This window comes from Eucalyptus grandis, chromosome 2 (genome assembly GCF_016545825.1).
Source record: "Eucalyptus grandis isolate ANBG69807.140 chromosome 2, ASM1654582v1, whole genome shotgun sequence".
Lineage (NCBI taxonomy): Eukaryota > Viridiplantae > Streptophyta > Magnoliopsida > Myrtales > Myrtaceae > Eucalyptus > Eucalyptus grandis.
The window spans coordinates 1,138,268-1,159,183 of NC_052613.1; the positions used below are offsets into that span (position 1 = coordinate 1,138,268).

Below are 20,916 nucleotides of genomic sequence, written 5' to 3' on the forward strand. Positions count from 1 at the left end.
ATAAGGAAAGTATTTTCCGGATTGACATTTCCACCATCATGGACACCACCGGTCCACAGGTACAACTTTCATCTTCTAACCTAATAACCAACCATCACCTGTGACTTGAAACTTTAATGGTGACCAAGCTTCAAATCTTGAGATGAGCTAATTCTTTAACCCAAAAAAGAAAGAGAAAATCGAGTCGTCCTACCCTCATTTATCTCAAGTTTATCGTCGGATTCAACAGATAAGACATAAGGCTAACCGGTCCTAATAGGTAAAATACACTGGGTTGGTATGAGCCAAAACACGAGTATCAAACTTCCAAGATCAAACATGTGTTCGACTGAACAAGCCGCATGCAACAATACCATCCTTTAGGCCGAACGGTGATAGCTCTGCATTAGCATTATTTCGGCAGGAGATCGCCTGCCTACTCCTCAGTGATCACTAGTCAGTAAAGCAAATGTGTACAGATCCCATAATACCACCCAACGCAGATGAGTCGTGCCGTGCCTAACCCTACCAGGTGAGGCGTGAGAAGCAACCTAAGAGGAATTCGAACCCTTCATCTCATCAAATGAAGGACCGATGTAGTGGGGCTACAACCATTCTCGAAAAGTAAAAAGACTTTGCCGAGATGCCCGAAGCTCTTCAAAAGGGCTGTAGCCTCGATTGCTGAATCTGGACCACAGAGTATATTCTTCATGATGTGCACCATTCATCAAGCATGTTGAGGGATCTTTCTAGCTACAAGCAATGTGACCCCAATCTAACTCAACATTAAGCAAGCTCAAGCCCGGACGGCATGCTAATCATGAATCTTTCTAGTACCAACAATGTCTTCCAATCCAGATTTTTCATCAAATGATACTGAGAATGGAAACTTCATGCCCAAGCAGACAGATTCTCTCCCAGCCATCCTCCACCAACTAAAGCAAAAGATGCCACTGCCATTTGGGATGCCATGAGATCAGAAAGCACATCACCCACTTTTCCCCAGTTCCTATCTAAACAGTTCAATCGACAAGCAACAACCCTAGTGTACATTAAAGAGCCTCTGAGCAGTGAGCAGAGTCTAGAAGCCATTAGGTATGAGTCAAACAAAACGATACAGTCAACTCCAAATCTGCCAATTGACATTAATGATTGGTTAGTACAAAACTTGACCGAAATGTAAATGCTGATGGGCCATTGCAGGTAAGATAGCATGACTATGGACTCGACAATCCTAATATTAAATTTCAGTCTGACAAATGCCTGCACCATGCTTCTAAAAATAAATGCACCATCGATCTAATAGATGCCCATCCGAGGAATGCATGAAACATCATAACCTTAAGTTTAGACCTTGGCTCTACACAGAATCTGATATGGCTTCTGAAAGCTCAAGGGAGACAGGGCAATGGTCGCTTCCATAAAAACCTGCATTGTGCTCAACATCTTAGCAAGAGGCTGAAGCTGCAGGAGAGATTAACTGAAGAAGAAGAAGAAGAAGAGGAGGATAGAAGAGTATAAAACCACTCATATCTTCATCAGAAACTACTGATACCTTCATTAGGGAAAAGTCAAATCTCACTTTATAATTGGAATAGACGGACGGATAGACCTTTAAGCCTCAGTCTATGGAGGAAAGGAATGCAACTTATACAACTTCTATATATGTACTTTGTTGCATTTCCACGGACATAAATTCTGCATGGAATTTCCCACCAGAACCGAACCGAAATTACAAAAGTAAAATTATTTTAAAGGATTTGAATGAGCAGATGATGTGAAAACAATATACTTCCCTCTCACACCTATTAACCCACCAGAAACTTTTTTTTTTTTTTTTTCAAAATAGAAATTACACATCTTTGCTAGTTTAGATTGTATATAACAAGCTATAGAAGACAGGCAAAACATAAAACGAGCCGAACCTTCCAATTCAATCCCTCGCCCGTGCATCTCACATGATTTGATCCTATCTTTGAACTTCTCTGAAACTATGAAATAATCGATTCTCATTCTTTTTCCTCTATACCTGCAAAAGAAACAGCCATTCGTCACCTTGTGGCATAACTGACAAAATCTTCGATGCAATCAATCACTCCTTTTGATTTAGCAGATATGAAGAACTCAGTATCACTTCATCATATACACGTGCATGCAAGGATAGGTTGCTTCACATACTTCCCAATAGGATTTCCGGACCATGAAAAGCCGCACTCCATATCCTTATCTTTGTGCAGGTATCGGTATGCATCTATGAGTTTTCCCCTAAACCATAATTCAATTAAAAGCAACTAAGAGTTAAAAGAAGTGTTGACAACACAAAAATTTCTGAGAACCAATAAACCCAAATCATATAAATAACATACTCCTTCAGTATGGCTCCAAAGCGCTTCCTCTCAGCCAGGGTAAATCCAGGCTGTCCACAGTCCTGGGAGTGCAAACAAAGTTCAAAGTCACAAAGAAATAATGAATACTCCATCAAAGACAATAAACTACCTACTTTCGGCGAACTTAGCATATATAGAGTGTAAGATGTTTCACAGTATTTCCAAGTAAAGGAGGATTCTAAATTAAAGAGTCTGAAGATGGCAAGCATATAACTTATGGTTAAGGTCCATAACATCTCCAAGAATCCGGGCTAGCTACAAGGAAATTCTCTTAGATCTTAGAATATTACACATCCGAGGTTTTAACATCTCTTGTAGACATTTATGCACATGTTCAAATGGAAGGCAAAACACAAGTCTTAAATTCATTTCAAGGTCAAAATACCAAAATGCTACTTTAAGTAAGTCCATCTCTTTTAAAGTCAAATCCTTTTGGAGTTTCCATTTCTAAATTCCACGTGCATTATTCATATTATGGAAAGAGATGCCAGTCCAAAAGCCAAAGTGTTAAGGCAAACAAGTAAAAAGTTTATTCCATTTAGGCTTTGTTTGTTTCAAGGAAAATGAATGATTTGGAAAATATTTTCCTACAAATGATAGCTTGTATCATTAGAATAATTAGCCAATGAAAAATGTTTTCATTATTGATGATAATTTAGGTCTAAATATTTTTGTGGATGATAGAAATATTTTTTGTTCATTCATTTTTGTAGTATTATAAGAGATCATTTTTAGGAAAATATTTTTCAAATCATTTATTTTCCACGAAACAAATAGAGCCTTATTCACACGAACTTCAAATGACAAAATTGTCACACACAACCAAGGAAAATGACACTGCAGTTCATAGCAGGAACGGTCTATATGGTTATTGAAAACCTTCCGTTACAACAAAACAGTAAAGCAAGCAATTAGTCACCCAGCAAAAAGACACCTGAGCAAACAAAACAAATGATTCAGTGAGCAGTCCCTGCTCCTCATACCATAAAGCCAACGGAAGTTGAATAAGCAAAGAATGATATCTAGACATCGCTAACATCCAGAAAATCCAATTGCACACCGATATTACCTCTGGATTAGGAGGGACATAACCATTTTGTTTTGCAGCGCTAAAGAACTCTGGATGAGTTACATCAATCTCTTCATGGCTGCAGATGATAAATAAGAAGCCAATACTTGCATGATTAACTGCACAAAGTGCCATGTCATCATATTGCAAACAAGTTTGTTTAGAACCTTCAAAAGCAAGCTTAGGGCTAAGAAAGTTAAACCAAGCATACCACATAATATAACCTGGTAATACAGAAGTTTTCTTAAGTCAATGCAAAACTTGCAGTAGTTTACAGTAGAAGGTTCGACCTTAATTTAAGCAATAGTCAAAGACCATCTAAGCTAAAAACTGTAGGCAGGTCAATGTTTGCAAACAAAACCAGCCATCGACAGACCATCTGGCACCATAGCATGTGCTATCCTCAGGGTTGAACTTTTTGCAGACGCATTTATGAAATTTCACAGGCCAAAGCAACTTCAATGTATGAATATGGAAAGAAAAAAATGCAAGAAAAGGGACAATGCAGCAAGATGGAATGACATAGTGATCGACAATTCAAATAGTACCAAGACAAAGTCAAAGGAAAAGAATAAGAAACGAGACGGCCTCACCTCACATTAAGATCACCACACCAAATCAAGGGCTTGTCTAACGATTTGACAACGAACTCCAGTAACTTTTTATCCCATTTCCTTCTTCTTTGAAATGAGTTCTCCTCCTCCTTCCAACCATTGTTAGGGGAATATGTATTCAACAAACGAAATGTCTCAAATTCGGCCAAGATAACTCGACCGTCTGGCTCGTGCTTTGACGCTACACAAAGACAATTAGAGCATGAGAAGGAGTGCATTCTTCATTCATCCACAAATATAAACATTAAAGGAATGAATTCTCTTCATTGCAATTCTCTTTGCAAAAACTAGCATTGATTTCAAACAATTGAATGATGCCTCCACCTATGAACTTAAGCCTCAAAATGGTGGGCACTATCACATAACTTATCATGATATCAACGCCAGAGATCCTCTGTCTGGATCTGATTCCAAACCCTCTTTCCCCTCCAGTAGAATATTATCCTTCTAGACGAGAAAATAAATATGATTGGACTTAAAGTTTGCAAACTGCCCATTCAAACTAAAGAGGAAGGCTGTGCAGAAGGGGTCTATATTCAGATTCAGGTAGAATAAGTTGGGACAACTTCCTAAAAGAGTTCATTATAGGGCACCATGGGAATGCAGCCCTTTAAAAAAAATCTATTCAACAAAAGCAATAGTATAATATTTACATTTAACATGTTAATTCACGCGAAATGTATCATACAAAATTTCTCTATTTGATCATCATAAATTGTCCAATTAGAAAATTTAGCTCTTGTTTTGCGATATTTCAGAATTTTCAAATCGGAGATATTTAAGGGTCAATATAAATATAAATTCTAGTAGGATCAAGATTCAAGATCTTCATATTTTTTAGCAAGACAAATTTTTTATTTTAGAACATCATATAAAATAAGAAAAGGAGAGTTCAGAGGGTGCAATTGCGCAGACTGGACAAAGCTTGGTATCATCCCTGTACTGAAAACATGTGCATCTGAGTACATTTTCAATTCTAGAAAAAATTGCTTAAGCAAACATACTGTTAAATCTTCCAATTCTCAGTTTCACCTAAGAGGAACTGTTTTTAGGCCAAAAACAGACAATAACTTCTTTATCAAGTACCTTTGCCATCGAGAGAAAAGGAGACTTTCGGTTTGAAGCACTTCTTCACTAACAGTGCAGTCCCTGCATACTTCGACTCTCCAAGGGACCACCAAACACGATAGTCTCCAAAGGGGGGACTTGAAAGCGCGCGCATCAGTATCTACTCACATGAAGAAACAAAAAGGTACCATTCATTCTGAATCAGCACAGCCATGAGCATTAGCACTTCATAAGTGACAGCACACAATTACCTGCCTTTCCTCTCGTGAGGAGCTTGTATCATCTTTCAACTCTCCAGGATTTTTAGGCGCACCTTTTGAACCAGCTGCAGGCATCCTTACTTCCTACCATCCCTAAGCCGTTAGATGATTTTATTTATGAAAAAATCTACAAGGTACCAACTTCAAAAGCCAGCATGTTACATAGTGAAAACAGCTATCGTCACAGACATTTACAAATTAAGAAACAAGAAATGGAGGAAAAAAAAGGCTGGAGCTCAAATTGGATTCGCAGGCATGCCTCCTTTAGTCATACAATTTAAACAATAAACCAACTCGAACGAATGCTTATTAGTGTGATGGAAGCAAGTCTATTCCTACCTCGACAAATTTTCTTTTTATCACAGATGGTAAAAAAATGGGCACCAACCGGAGAAACCAAATGAAGCTTGCAGTTCAAAATGTACAATACACATTACACGGGTCATGCCTCGACAAAGAAAGATCGCAGACCACCAACCTCTCTCCGCAAATGCAAGCAAATTATAGTACTTTCGATGACTCCCAAGACCCAAAAAACATCTAAACCGAGGGAAAGAAAGGGAAAAAAAACGACACCCATTTCACTTCATTGTCATCAGTCGTGAACAAGGAAAAGGCCCTCTTTTTTCCGCATCGCAACTTAAATGGCTCATCAAACAGGAAAAAGAAAAAGAGAGTAAAAAGCGAGCGATCGGTAGTCACCTGTATGGCAATGACGTCGGGGTCGAGATCGGAGACGAACTTGGTGAATTCGGGCCAGTTGTTCTTGACGCGGAGGAGAAAGCTGTTGGCATTCCACGTCAGGAACTTCAGTGGCTCTCTCTTCTTCTTCTCCTCACCCGCCGTTTCGCCGTCGTCGCCGCCATGAGACAGAGCGGGCTTCTTGTTGGAGCCGTCCTTCTCCACGGGCTTGAAGAATCGCTTCATCCTGCGTCTCCCTCTCGCCCTCTCTCGCGCTCTCTCTCTCTCTCTCTCTGCGGTGTCGAGGACCCTGCAAAGTTGCAGGGACTGTACTGGGATCCGCCTCACTCGTCGGGCTCGTCGTCCGTCCCGGAAAGGTGCGATTTTGAAACCATTACTACAGGAAATTCATGCGTCTCCACTCCACCTTCGTTGGACCCTTCATCGCTTGGACAATTTGTACGAGGAAAGATGGGTCCAAGAAAGCTCCCGTTCGTTCATGGGTCCGACAAGGTTGTGATGAAGGGTCATCAGTTCGTTTGTGTCGTTCAGAAGCAAAAATTCTTTGTTTTAAATTTTTTTTCTAAGCTTAATCTAGATTTGAATCAAATCATGTAAATCTCTCATATCTTTTGATTGTTCTTCGTTTATTTCCTTGGTTATTTCGTGCTAATTTAATCATGTAAATCTCTCATATCTTTTGATGAACAAGGATCAATTTAAAGTAAAAATATAACCGCCGACGTGGATAGAACTAATAATAATAACACAAAAATTAACTTTGTGCAAGGTTTTTTGAAGAACTTTTGTTTCTAGGTGACACCAAATAGGGATCCTGATATATGTTAGTATACATGTAAATCTCACTTCTGATCTCTTTCATTCTGCTCAGCCCAATCCTCCATGTCTATGGCCCCATACAAACAAATTTCATGAAACGTGGGGAAGAAAAGCATAGCAAGAGCTAAAGCTAAAGCTAATCTGTTATATGGCAAAGGGAAACGACAAAGTACAAATGAGCTGCAACTTCGGACAATTCGCTATGTACAATCATCGACATTTGACGCACCAATCATTTAGTTCCTCAATCACTCTGAAAATAGTGGGTCTATTATCGGGCAATTCACTGGTGCAACATAATGCGATCTTCCCAAGAATAGCCGCCTCAGGTTCAGTGAAATTTCCTATCGATAAAGTTCTCGAAACCGCTGGAAAGTAGTCGCTTACCCAAGAGGATCTGGAAGATGATTACGTCACTTTTCTCGGTAAAACGACTTGTTGTAATGTACTTTGGTGCCATATAACCCATGGCGGCACTAGTCTTGAGAGCTGAGTATATGACATCATCGGCGAGAAGCTTGCTGGTCAATGAGAATCTTCTCAACGAAAATGTTTTGGTGAACAACTGCAGGCTTGCTGCCTTCACCGTTATCCAAGTATCCAATGCCTGCTCGAATAAAAATTAATGAATAATAATTAGAGTAGACAGAACTAATCTAAATGGGAACTCTTGTTTTAGAGAAACGAAAGTACTGCATCTCAAGCTTAGAGAAACGAAAGTACTGCAATGAATCTATCACATACAAAATCAAAACTAACTAAAGCAACTACTTGTCCGAGGATGACAAGAAAATCTTGAGTAATCTCTAGTAACAGAAAAGGCTGGTTTGTTATAAATAACAGATATTCAAAGGCTGAACATCCAATTCAGGGAATTACAAGACACTCTGAGGGTAAAACTTAGAGCACAGTGACATGCAGAAACTGGTTGTTTCCAATGCAGTCAAGAAAAAAATCTAGAACAGACCAAAAATGGGATGTTGCAAAGTGACTGGAAGGCCATTCAACATCACTTTTTTTTTTTTTAATCAGTTAATCAGTTTGAAGTGTTCGTTCATGGGTCCGACAAGGTTGTGATGAAGGGTCATCAGAGCAATGTCTGAATTTGTGTCGTTCAGATCAATCCAGCTTCGCCGTGGGCCGATCAAAGCAGCGGCCCGTGAGCCGGCAGGAGTATTAGATGTCCGAGGCTCTCGTTAGTTGTTACCGGTAAATGAAGGAGGAGGTATGATGGTCAGTTTCAATGCACTGTTCGTCTCGATTCTAGAGGTGATTGATTTGGAAACTGGGACTGGTCACTTTTTTTTTTAACTACCTGATGCATGTTATGAAAAACTGATTACTTTTATTTTTTTGAAGAAATAATAAAAAAAGTACAGATAATTGGTCCAATCCAATTCGATTTGACAGGGACCTTAATCGCAGCCTCAAAAAAGGGAACCGGTGGATTCTGCTCCGTCTCAAGATCCCCAAATTCTTATTTTGATTAAGCACGAAATTAAAGAAGAGAATGTTGTTTTTGTTGTTGATAGTAGCTTTCGAGATTGGAAATATACTCATAACTACATACGTAGTAGCCCAGGCCATGGCGAGGTCCGGCGAGCTTAGGTCACCGACGAGGCTCGGCCTCGCTGATCTCTTATGGAAGTTGTTTATTTTTAGTCTAATTGTGTTGGAAGTTTAGCTCAATTCATACATTGTCTTATTGAAAAACTTGAAATTGATCTTTTTTTGCCTTCAGCCATATATGGTTGCAACATTGAAGTTGAACAAGGGAAGCCGTCACGCAACATTTCAACTTTCTCTACCAGACATACCAGAAATGTGCCCTAGTTGCCTATGGGGGATTATAATGAAACAAGGGGCATTAGTGAAAGGATTGGCTCGACTATTTGTTCGCCTTTGGGTATGGACAACATGATTGAGGAACTTGCATTGATTGAACCTCCATTTATAGGCCCTTTCTTCACATGGACAAACAAAAGCTCGAGGGAAAATCTTAGAGCAAGCATAATTGACAGAGGCTGCGTTTGGATTCGGCTTTGCAAAGCTACTTTGGGCTTCCAAAGCCCTTTGGGCTAAAAACAGGGCGTTTGGGAAAAAATTTCTAAAGATCCTTAGCTGAAAGTTTGCCTTTTGAAGGCCGAAAGCCCAAGGCGGGTGGGGGCCGCCTTGGGCTTTCAAATTTCTCGCATGCTTGAGCTCTCAAATTAAATAAAAAAATTTCCTTCCCAAATTGTCTCCGTTGATTTTTCGTTTTTCCCTTTTTACCCCGACTTGTTCATCTTCTTCCTCTTTCTTCTTCGTGAGCGGTTGCCGACGAAGGGCACGCACCGCCGGCGACCGTCGCGCCCGCCACGCCGACCCGCCGCACCACGACCTCCGCCGCGCGCCGCGCGACCCTCGGCGAGGGTCGCGTGACCCCGCCGAGAGGTCGCCGCGAGGTCGCGACCGCGACCCATTTGGTCGCAGATCCGGTCGCCGGCCGCAACCTTCGCGGAGGTCGCGACGCAGACTCCGTCGCCGGCCGTGCCAGCGACCTCCGCGGAGGTTGCGACCTTCGCGCGACCCATCTGGTCACGACCTTCGCGCCGCGACCGATGGGTCGCCGACCGCGACCTCGCGGAGGTCGCGACGCAGATCCGGTAGCGACTGGATCTGCGTCGCCGGCCATGCTTCAGGCGACCTCCGCGGAGGTCGCGACCTTCGCGCTGCGACCAGATGGGTCGCCGACCGCGACCTTCGCGGAGGTCGCGACGCAGATCCGGTAGCGACCGGATCTGCGTCGCCGGCCATGCTTCGGCGACCTCCGCGGAGGTCGCGACCTCGCGCGACCCATCTCGGTCGCAGATCTGGGGTCGCGACGACGCCGGCCGCAACCTTCACGCGCGACCCGGATGGGTCGCGGCGACCTCTCGCGGTGCAAGGGTCGCCGGCCCGATCCGGGTCGCGGAGGTCGCCGGAGGTCGCCGGGGTCGCGCCGCCGCCGGATGCCGCCCGCCTTCTTGCTGGTTTTCATTTTTTTTATTTTTCTTTTGATAATTTTTTTTTCTCACAAAAGTCCTTTGTCCCCCAAACACTATTTTACTTAAAGGTACTTCACAAAAGACTTTTAAATTACAATTTACCAAACACAGTTTGCATTTTGAAGAACACATTTATCTCAAAGGTCTTTGCATTTTCTTAAAGACTTTCCCCAAAAGTCTTCCCAAACGCACCCAGAGTCCTGATGAATGTAGAATGACAGAACAAGTATAATCACTATTCTGTTGAATTCTTACTTCCGGGGGTTTCTGACCACTCCCTATGTTTGGTGTGACTGGATACCACATATAGGAGAAGGAAATCTTTTTTAAATTCTTCAATTTCTAGACTACTAGTCTTGATATCCTACCAATGGTCTCCACTTGCTAGCAACAGGAAGTTAGAGGATCAAGAATGTTCACGGTGGTGACGAAGCTCAAAGCACTAAAACAACAACTTAGGCACTGTTTGGTAACCATCCAAACAGTGCTCGATTCTGATTTTTTGTTCCCGGGATCAGTTTGAGAACAAAATCACGTTTGATAAAATATTTGTTCTCGGGAACAAATTTTGGAGTAAAATCAAGAATAAAAAAAATTGATTCTTGTTCTGGGAACAAAAAAGAGAATAAAAAAAGTGGAACTCTTCTCTCCTCTACTCGACGTTCTCTCCCATCCTATACGTTCTCTCCTCTCCTTAAAAACTTTTCTTCTTACATCACAAAAGTCATTTTATCCTCAAGAACGGCGACGGCAACTGCTGCTTCTTCATCGTTGAAGTTGCTCGTTCAAGGTGAGTTCCATTCACTCGAAGCTATGAGTGGTTGTCGGCTAATCTGGGTGACGACTTGCTCACCATCACCGTCGTTTGTCGTCTGCGATGGCTGGCGGGAGCGCCACCGGGCTTGAGTCGGCGGGTGCCCACGCCAATCTGACTGAGGGGTCGCTTGCTGAGCGACCCCTCGACCTGAATCGACGAGCGCCTGTGCCGAGCGACCCCTCAGCTCGAATTGGTGGGCGCCCACACCGATCTAGCCGAGGGGTCACTCGCCAAGCAACGATTTCCTCATTTTGTTGAATTAATGTTTCGCTCTTACGAATTTCATGTGTGACGATGAATCTGTGGAAAAATAACGATTTTTTTGGGGCTGCATCTGATGAATTAGTGAGTGAAGCAGTCGTATGTGTTGTGTCCAATAGCTATAGTTTGAATCTGCTTGAACTGAATATTCTGGTATCAATTGTGACATTTGGAAATTTTCTGGATTATGAGTAGAGGTGTAGGACTGATTTAAATGGCTTGGTATGTGACTACTGACTAGTGTTTGTTGTCAATTCTCTTCTTGCTTCAATGCTTTTCTTGTTCTGTCCCTGCTGTTTTCCTAACTTGTGGGTCTATGTGAGCATATCTATTATCTTCTTATTCGAATGCCTGTTCGACTTTGCCGCCTAAAGAGCTCCTTAGGCAGTACCACTCAGGGATATTGGTCTACTGCCAGTATCATCAATTTATTGAGTTTCTATACTAAATGTAGCTATAGGGATCCGGTTGCTCATTTGGACTTAGTTTCTTGGACTGCAGTGAAGGCGAATTAGATGCGTGTTTGATGTTGTGAAATAGGAGGTGAGAGAGTTCTATTTCTTGTTAGATCTCTTAATTAATTAAGAAGTTGAACTTCATAAATATAAGCATTCCAATTGTTTTTCTTCTCTTTTTGGCCAATGCCAAATTCCAATTACTTGACTTGCATGCTACACTAGATGTCGGGATTCTTTGGTTTGTATCGGATCTCCTTCCTTTTGGTGATTTCTTTCCTGATTAGATGTGGTGTTCTCCTTGTTCGTGCCCATTGACTAGACTTCTTGCTTTGAAAAAGTTCTTCTCATAGTTAATACTCAAATTCTTTTCTTCTATTGGGATCTAATACAGAAAATGCTGTAAGAGTTTGAAGCCACACTTACTACTTCTCCAAGACAAGATGGAGATCTGGAGTACCCATTTGGAACTATAGAAGTGGAGGTTGTAGATGATACATCAAATGAGCAAGCAATGGAGATAAACATGCTTCGGAGAAGTATTACAAATAAAATGACAAGGAATTAAAATATGCTAGAGATTCCATAACTTTATGTTTCCAACTTTTGTAATATTGTTTTTACTTAATGACTTATCAAAGCCAATAATTCAAAGTTGAACAATGGACTAACTTCCTTCATTATTCATTTATGGATAAGTTGTAGTGATGAGTTTCTCGTTAAAGCATTTTCTTTGTTTCAAAGAGTCATGTTGGTTTGAAGACTTATCTTCTTAAACGTTGGGTGTTCGGTTTTGGGGAAGGGAATATATATATCGAGAGAGAGAGAGAGAGAGAAATAATCTTGGCTAAATTAAAATTAACATCCATCTATATTAAATTCAAAATGGATTAGATATTTAATCATATAAAAGTAAATATTAATTGAAAATGAGAAATCACCATGATAAAAAAAAAAAAAAATATTATTTAAATATAAATAATATTGAAATTCTAATAAGAAAACAAAATTTAAAATAACAACAATTTTCGTTTTTTATTTTTATCTATTTTTATTTCTATATTTTATTTTATTTTCTTCCTATTTTGGGGTATATATTTGCTATATATAGAATACATATTTAATTTTGTATTATAATTTTGTATTTATATTTATTACATATTTTAGGTATATTAGTATAGTTTATACTATGGTTTATTATTTACTATTTAATAAAAAATTGATTAGTTAATATTTTTATTATTTAGTATAAATATAATTAATTAATAGAATTTCTATGATTTGATAGAATTTTAAAATATAATAGAACTCTAAATTTGAATTATTTTGAAATTGAAAATATAATAAAATATAATATGATTTCTTCACTCATAAAAGAAGACAATTATATTAGTGAGTGGTTTATGAGAATTCAATATCAAATTTACACTCATCTAAAAAGGTAATTAAAAAATAATTGGAATAGAAATTTTATGCAGTTACCAAACGCATTTATGTTCTTTTTCTATTTCAAAATTGGAAATTTTGTACAGTTACCAAACGCGTTCTTTTGCTCATAATCTGTTACCGGAACAGAATAAAAAAGAATCATTTATGATTAGAATTTGTCCCCGAGAACAGAATTGTTAACAAATGCGTCCTTAGGGGCCTGAATAGATCTCAATTTGGTGACATACACTTAAAGGTTAAGTAGGCTAAGAAGGGCCTTCATCGACTTCAACAAGAGCTTGTGATTTACTCTTTTAATCTCATTTTTTGGGATGAAGAAAAGGCACAATTGGAGGATTTTCTTGCTTTTAGTATACATGAAAAAGTTTTGCTCAAACAAAAATCTAGAAATCTTTGGCTCAAGGAAGGTGACAACAATAGCAAGGTTTTCTTGGCTTCCATGATGCAAAGAAGTGCACAGAATAAGATCAATCATCTCCAACTCGAGGATGGCTTCGTTATTATCAAGGAGGATGCTCTTAGGAATGCAATCATATCATATTACTAGCACTTTCTTGGTAACTCTAGTCATCCACGTGTTCCTTATGAGAGGTATGCCTCTTTATTTCATGAAGACATCAATACTTTAGTTACATTTCAAACACTTCAAAGATAAGATATCCTCAAAATTTTAAAGGGCTTCAATGACTTCAAGTGTCACTCTATCCCTCAAATAGACCTAAAGCAATATTGCTAGCCATGATAGATCGTTAGCTTAGAAGTAATGTAGTACTTCAGAATGTATTGAGCAACTTGCTCTAATACCAATTGATGTGCTAGCACTATCACCTAGAAGGGGTGGATAGGTGATCATTTACAATCTCGGTAAATTAAAATGGAATTTAAAAACAATCAAGATTAATACTACGAATGAACAAAGTTTGATGAGAAAATGTAAGAAAAAACATCTTCAAGTGATTTTGATGATGCACAAACTATCCTTAGTATATTACTTAGTATTTTGTATGCAGATGTTTGGACAAAGGACCAAACAACATCCATGGTGTGACCCATTGAAGAGAAGTTCGCAAATGTCCTGTTATGACAAACAACACTAGTTAACCTAAAAGATCATCTACTAATGATGTTTATGTTGAAATTATAAAGATTAAGTTGATGGTGATGTAACAACCAATTACATCGAATGATGTCCATTGGGTCAGCTAAGTAGTAGTTGAAAGACCTGGATTCGCACAGCAGTAGAATGAAGATAAAGCATGTAGCAGAGTAGCTAGGTTGTCTGACAAGTTAGTCAAAGACTACAGTGAGAAGATAGTGGCGATTGCTATTTTTGGTTAGCCTACAAAGGTTCAAGGACATAAATTGTATGGGTAGTACCTTCCCTGTATAGTAACTCAATGGAAACTCTCCAATGGTTATTTGCTTCTCTAATTCATCTTTAACGATTAGATTGAGAAAAAGTATAAAAGAGAAGACCACGAGGAATTGAAGAGAGTGTGCGACATATACATAAGATCAAGTAGCATTGTTTTTAAGTATAAGCTCTCTGTCGTACTGTTTTGGTATTCATGTTGTTTGGCAATTGTGCTAAGGATTAAGTGTACAAATGTAAGAGCAACAGTTGAGTCTAGATAATGGCATCTATTATATAAAGGATTAGTGCTAGCCATTTATAACTTTCCAAAAAAAATTGTCATTGGAATCCAGCCTGTTTTAAGACTATTAGTCTAAGGAGTGGACATGGATTTTTAGAAAAAGTTGAATCGCTATGATTTTTTGTATTCCACTATTTATATCTGTTTTACATACATTGGCATACGACTAATTAGTACTTACTTAAACATTAGGTTGAGTTGATCTTTACGATGAACTAATTTTCGTAAAAGATTATCAAAGTTCAAAATCAACCTATTCACCCTCCTCTAAGTTGTATTGTTAGCCTCCCCTCCCAACAATTGGTATCACAACTTTGCTACTCACTATTTGAAGTGCATTTCTTCTAAGTATAAAGATCCTTTATATGGCTAACCTTGGCAGCTTCTTTACCAATGATGCTCAAGTTTCCAACAAGCCATCATACTTTGACGGAAGCAACTATGGCTAGTGGAAGCAAAGAATGAAGTCATACATCGAAGCTACAAACTTGGATATGTAGGATATAGTTGCTAATGGTCTAGATGTACTAGCTCCTCTCATTTTACTTGTCCCTGTCTAGTAAGCATTACAAAGTGTGATCAAGGGAGAAAATACAAAAAAGTGTCTTAGTAAGTTAGAGAGTTCTACCACTGAGTGTATGCTTATAAGTTGTAATCTCTTGATTAATCATATAGTGGAATCCAGCTAGTAGACTGTCAGCGTAGAAAAGTGGACGTAAACTTGATCTAAGCTGAACCACTATAAAATTTGTATACAATTTTCTTTTTCGTTAACTCCTTTATTTATAGTCTGTTGCATACTTTCTGATTAGGAGTTTCGTGTTTTTGGTTCTTATCCAGACTTTGCAAGTAATTTATTTTATTTCACACCTATTTGCCAAGATTTCTTTTGAACAACTATTCACCCCTTCTAGGTGTGAGTACTAGCTTTATCACTTGTCAACTGCTAGGTAATATGTTGATTTCTTAGTTCTCAAAGAAACAAAACTTAGTTGCTCTTTTAACCACTAAGGTTGAATATATTGCTATCAGAAGTTGTTGTGCACAACTTAATTTGATAAAACAATAACTTAGTGATTTCGGAGAATGTGAGGAATGTATTCCTATTATGTGTGATGACACCAATACTATAAATATTACCAAGAATCCAATCCTACATTTAAGAGCAAAACGCATCGAGGTAAGACATCACTTTATTAGGGATCACGTTAGTAATTGTGATATCTATATACAATTTGTAGAATCAAATTAGCAGTTAGCAGACATTTTCATTAAGCATTAGATAAGCCAGCCTTTGAATACATTTGTAGTCAACTAGGAATATGCAATGCTTTAGAATGATATTCTCCAAGTAATGTTTCAATTTTGTCAAAAATATAGGTATGATAGAAACTATAGGTACGTACCTACTGTCTCATTTCAAAAAAAAAAAATTACCATTGCACTATTTATTTTTTTTGTCAGTCCTACTTTATTTTTATTGGAGAGAAGTCCGCAAATATCCTCTTATGACAAATAGTACCGGTCAACATAAAAGATTAGTTACTAATAATGTTTACATGGAAACTATAAAGATCAATTTGATGGTAATGTAACAACCAAATACATCGATAATATCCGATGGTTCAGCTAAGTAACCATTGAAAGACCTAGATTCACATAACAGCATAATCAATATAAAGCATGTAGCAAAGTAGCTAGGTTTTCTGATAGGTTAGTCAGGGACTACAGTGAGAAGACAGCAGCAGTTATTATTTTTGGTTAGCCTACAGAAGTTCAAAAAAATAAACTATATAGATAGTACCTTCCCTAGACAGCAGCTCAGTAGAAACTCTCCAACAGTTATCTGCTTCTCTAATTCATCTTCATTGGTTAGATTAAGGAAAAGTATAAAAGAAAAGACCACGAGCAACCAAAGAGAGCATGCAACATATATACAAGATCAAGTAGCTTATGTACTGTTGTTATTAACTTTAAACTCTCCGTCGTATTGTTTTGATACTCATGTTGTTTGGCAATTGTGCTAAGGATTAAGTATACAAGTGTAAGAGCAATAACTAAGTTCAGATGGTAGCATCTATTGTGTAAAGGATCAATGCTAACCATTGTAACTTTTCAAGCAAATTGTTAATGGAATACAGCCTGTCTTGAGGCTGTTAATTTGAAGAGTGGACGTAGGCTTGTAGAAAAAGTCAAACCACTATAACTTTTTATGTCCCACTGTTTACATCTGTTTTACATACATTGGCATATAACCAATTGGTATTTACCTAAACACTCGGTTGAGTTGATCTTTGCTTAGTGACTAACTAATTTTTGCAAAAGATCATCAAAGTTCAAAATCAACCCATTCACTCCCTAGGTTGGATTCAATTCATTGACTCAAAGAATCAGTTGGCAAACATATTTATAAAGCCACTGGAGAAAAGTCTATTTTCTATTCGCGCTAGACTGAATATTATATCTTCTGCTGGTTAAAGTTTGAAGTTAGTAAGACTCAGAATATTCAGAAATAACATCTGTAAGTTAATATCTTCTCTTTGCAGGTAATTTTAGCATAAAAATTTCGAACAAGTATGATTGATTTTTGCATTGTTACTTGCCTATTATTGGAAATTATCTTTTTCGAATTTTTGAATTTTTGGCAATTTTTATTTTCGAAAAGGCGGTTACTTTTTTCCTTTGTGACTGTTCGTATACCCCGTTTCACTTGCTTTATATACCGTCGAAGTCCTTCTTCTCCATTTACGATTTCTCAAACCCTAGAATACAGAATTTCTACTTTCTCACTTTTACTCTCAAGTTTGCTCTACAAGTTTTCACCTTTTTCAACCGAACGTGTTTGAGAAATCCTCCTCGACTGTGAAGATGTCTTTCCAAAGGAAATCGTCTCGGATCGCAAACATGGGACCACAAAATATGCCAAAGGGTCCTACTCATTTTGACTTGACCGAGGAAGAAGATTCTCTACAACAACAACAACAACATTCTCAACAGGGTAATCCTCCACGACAACAAATGGAAGAGGAAATCGTGGAAGATGTTGAACTTGTAAGAACATTAAAACCCCGGTTTCTCTTTAAACTCTACAATCAGTTGAAGCAGGGCGGTACTGTTATGACATTTATTGATGAATTTCTGTAAGAAAGAGGTTATAAGAATGAGACCCTGTTCTTACGAACAACGGAAATGTTAGGCATAGCGCTTGAAGGAACAACAGTCAGAATGTTTGCTAACTTTCCAGTTGATCCGCATTTTAGTTCTTTTAATCAACTAGAGGTGAAGGATGATGATGATAGAATGTACGCAAATTTTCAGCCTAGAATGGGCGTTGCTGCTGATGTGCGTGATGAGGGAATGAGTTTGTTTCGTTCTAAAGACCACAAAAAGACTTACTCGAAATTGCTGAAAAGAGGGGTGATGAACTCTCGATCTGTGGATTTTGATTTCTTGGATTCTTTGAAGGTGAACCTGAGGGAGAAGCCGACTCTCCTTCAACTTGAAAGATTTTGCTCTGAGACCTCTGTCGCTTACCTTGAATTAACTGCATATTTCTATTTGAACTTGTCATTTCTTGACGCGAATAGATTTCGTTTTACTATGAGGGAAAAAGAGTTCGTGGTGGATGTGGACATATTGGCGGATGTTATTGGTGTGGAAAATAAATGTGAGTGTTGGTCATGCAACAAGTTTTCTTGTGAAGAACAAACTTTCTTAGGGTGGCATTATCTATTCTAGAATGACTGCCTCCAAACATTTTGCTACACAAGGTTGTGATCAATTGCATCCGACCCAAGTCAACCTCCAAGACATGTGTCTCTCGTTCTGAAGCAAAACTGATGTTCGCCATCAGTAATGGGATGAAGTTCTCGCTGCTACACACAATCCTGATGTACATGTACATGACTATTGTGAAGGATAAAGGACAACTTCCTTATTCAACGCTGGTCACCAAATTGTTTAGGTATTTTCAAATTCAGTTTATAGAATCTCTCTGTGTTCGAACCAGTGCTCCTATGGTTATAGGACTGAAGATGGTATCAAAGATGAGACTGAAGGAACTGAACAAAGCTTTGGAGTGCTTGAAGGAGAAGTCCCTCAACAAAACAAAACAAGACTCTGCTGCAAAGAAAAGAAGAGGCAAGGAGCCTATGAGTGCACCTATCAAGTAGAGAAGAGCCCTTACCCTGCAAGACGAAGAGGATGAGGATGATCTCACTCTCTCTGCATTTGCCTTGAAAAATCTTCGGAGTTTTGTTAGTTTTGAGCAGCTGCAGGACAAAGAGGAAAGAGGACAAGGCAAAACAGAGTAGAGAAGTGAAAGAAGAAAAGAGAGAAGAGAAGGAAGTGGAGAAAGAAGAGCAGAGGAAAGAGAAAGAGAAAGAATGGAAGAAAGAGAAGAAGAAAGAAGAGAAACAGAAGAGGGAGAGAGAGTCAAGATGACTCTATTGAACCCACTTTTGCAATTTCCTTGTCAAAGAATTCTGAAAAGACTAGGAGTGGAACTACAGGAGATGGAAAAGAAAAAGAACATCACTTGGGTGCTGATACTAAGAAAGAACAAGAAGAAGATTTTCCTTCTCCACCTATAGGCACGAAAATAGGGGGAGCTACTAAAAAAATAGGTATTTCTTCTTCTCCTATTTTTACCAATGATGCTGTTAGCAAATCTCCTGCCAATCTAGAGAATGTCTACGCCTCTCATTTTCCTAAAGTTGATATTGAGGCATCCTCTCCAAGTCTTGGTGTTTGACAAGCTGAAGTTCTCTCATCTATCAACACTCCACAAATTGAATGTGTTGAAGCTAGTACTCAAACAACCAATTCTGCAAACTTTCAAAGGCTGCTAGAGCTCCTCCTGAGTTAAAAGCATAGCAATATGGAATGGAGTGTGAAATTCAGAACCTCCAATCTACATTGAAATCTACTTCAGTCTCTTTTCACGATCAGGTACAAGACCTTAAATTTCAAATTCAAGAGACTACTAAGTCTGAAGATGTTGAGAAGGTGCAAGAGTCACTGCGAAAGTTGGAGGAAACAATTCGTCGATGGGAGATTTCTAACTCGTTCGCATTCCTAAACAACCCTAATTTAATTAATCTTTTTATCCTTCTCCACTTTTTGCTATTGACAAAAAGAGGGAGAATGTGCAGATTTAACTTTTTCTTTGATTGCTTAACTTTTGGTACTTTTTGTTTGGACTGTTTGGACTTTTTTTTTTTATATATTATTGTTGAACCTTGTTTGAACTTTTTGACACTTGCAGCAACTTACTTTGGCAATAATGATTAGACATACACCCGGTCTTCCTGAATGGCAAGACTGTACCGCTCAATATCAGCTAGGCATGTCATTGGGTTTGGACGACGGAAGTCGATCTCCCTCCACAAACCCTGAAGATTATTGTAATAAGCCTCAATTGTCTCTCCACCTTGTCTCATCTGAGTCACCCGCCTCTTCAAGTCATAACTTGGGAGGCATCACTTCCATCAAAGAAGGTTGTTGCAACAAAGTCCCATACCATCTTCGCATTTGGGAAGCAAATAAAATTTCCTATTAATGCAGGATCTATCGAGTTGATTAGCCACCCCTTCACAATCGCATCCTCGCCTTCCACTTTCGAAATTGAGGATCGTAGGTGAGGGCTGAGGGAGATCACCATTAATATAACCCAACTTGTCTTTACCGGAGATGAACATCTCCACCACTTGAGACCACAATTCATAATTTGATCCATCCAATTTGATTGAGATTTGTGCAGTGGATGGCTCCTGGGATTGTGTTGATATTTGAGTCGAACTCTGAGTCAAAATCTATGTCAACTTCATCGTAAGATTCTCTAGAAGAGAAGCAATTGTTGAGTTCTCCCCTTGGTCTTGATGAGGTACCTCATCAGTTAGCTTTGTCATGGTTGCCAATCACAATTCCTTCGCAAAGGAATTTTTGGTCGAGTCAAATTAGTGCAACAACAGCACAAGTCAATGCTGCAGCAGTGATCTGATTTGGTCGATGCGGCGGCAGCACAAGGAAAAACCTAAAGTTGCAGCGGCAATCTGATCCAGTGGAAAGAGTGTGGAGAAAACTAGGGTTCCTGCTCCGATACCATGTTGAAAAAATAGATCACTATCATTTTTTGGTATATTTTTTTTTCCTTTACAAGGCTATATATATACATACAAGTACTGCTAGGGTAACAATCGACTATTAGGTAAAATATTCGCTTTTTATATGCATTACCCCCACAAATCAACTCGTGCAAATATAAATATTTTCTTTCTATACATATCACTCCTACAAATCAGCTCACGCCAACACTATTGACATACCAAAGTTTCGACTCTATAGCACAGATCGC

General features: G+C 38.8%; 1 protein-coding gene across 1 annotated transcript; it reads right to left on the minus strand.

The window, feature by feature from the left end:
• Nucleotides 1–280: 280 nt before the first annotated feature.
• On the minus strand, nt 281–6,507 carry LOC104417232 (DNA-(apurinic or apyrimidinic site) endonuclease). Its single transcript, XM_010028545.3, has 9 exons — nt 6,080–6,507; nt 5,369–5,461; nt 5,136–5,277; nt 4,029–4,230; nt 3,436–3,514; nt 2,346–2,407; nt 2,158–2,244; nt 1,905–2,008; nt 281–1,407 (listed from the first exon to the last, which is right to left on the minus strand). The coding sequence occupies exons 1-9, from the start codon at nt 6,302–6,304 to the stop codon at nt 1,340–1,342; spliced, it is 1,062 nt and encodes a 353-aa protein (XP_010026847.2). The 5' UTR covers nt 6,305–6,507; the 3' UTR covers nt 281–1,339.
• Between the last annotated feature and the right edge of the window lie 14,409 nt (nt 6,508–20,916).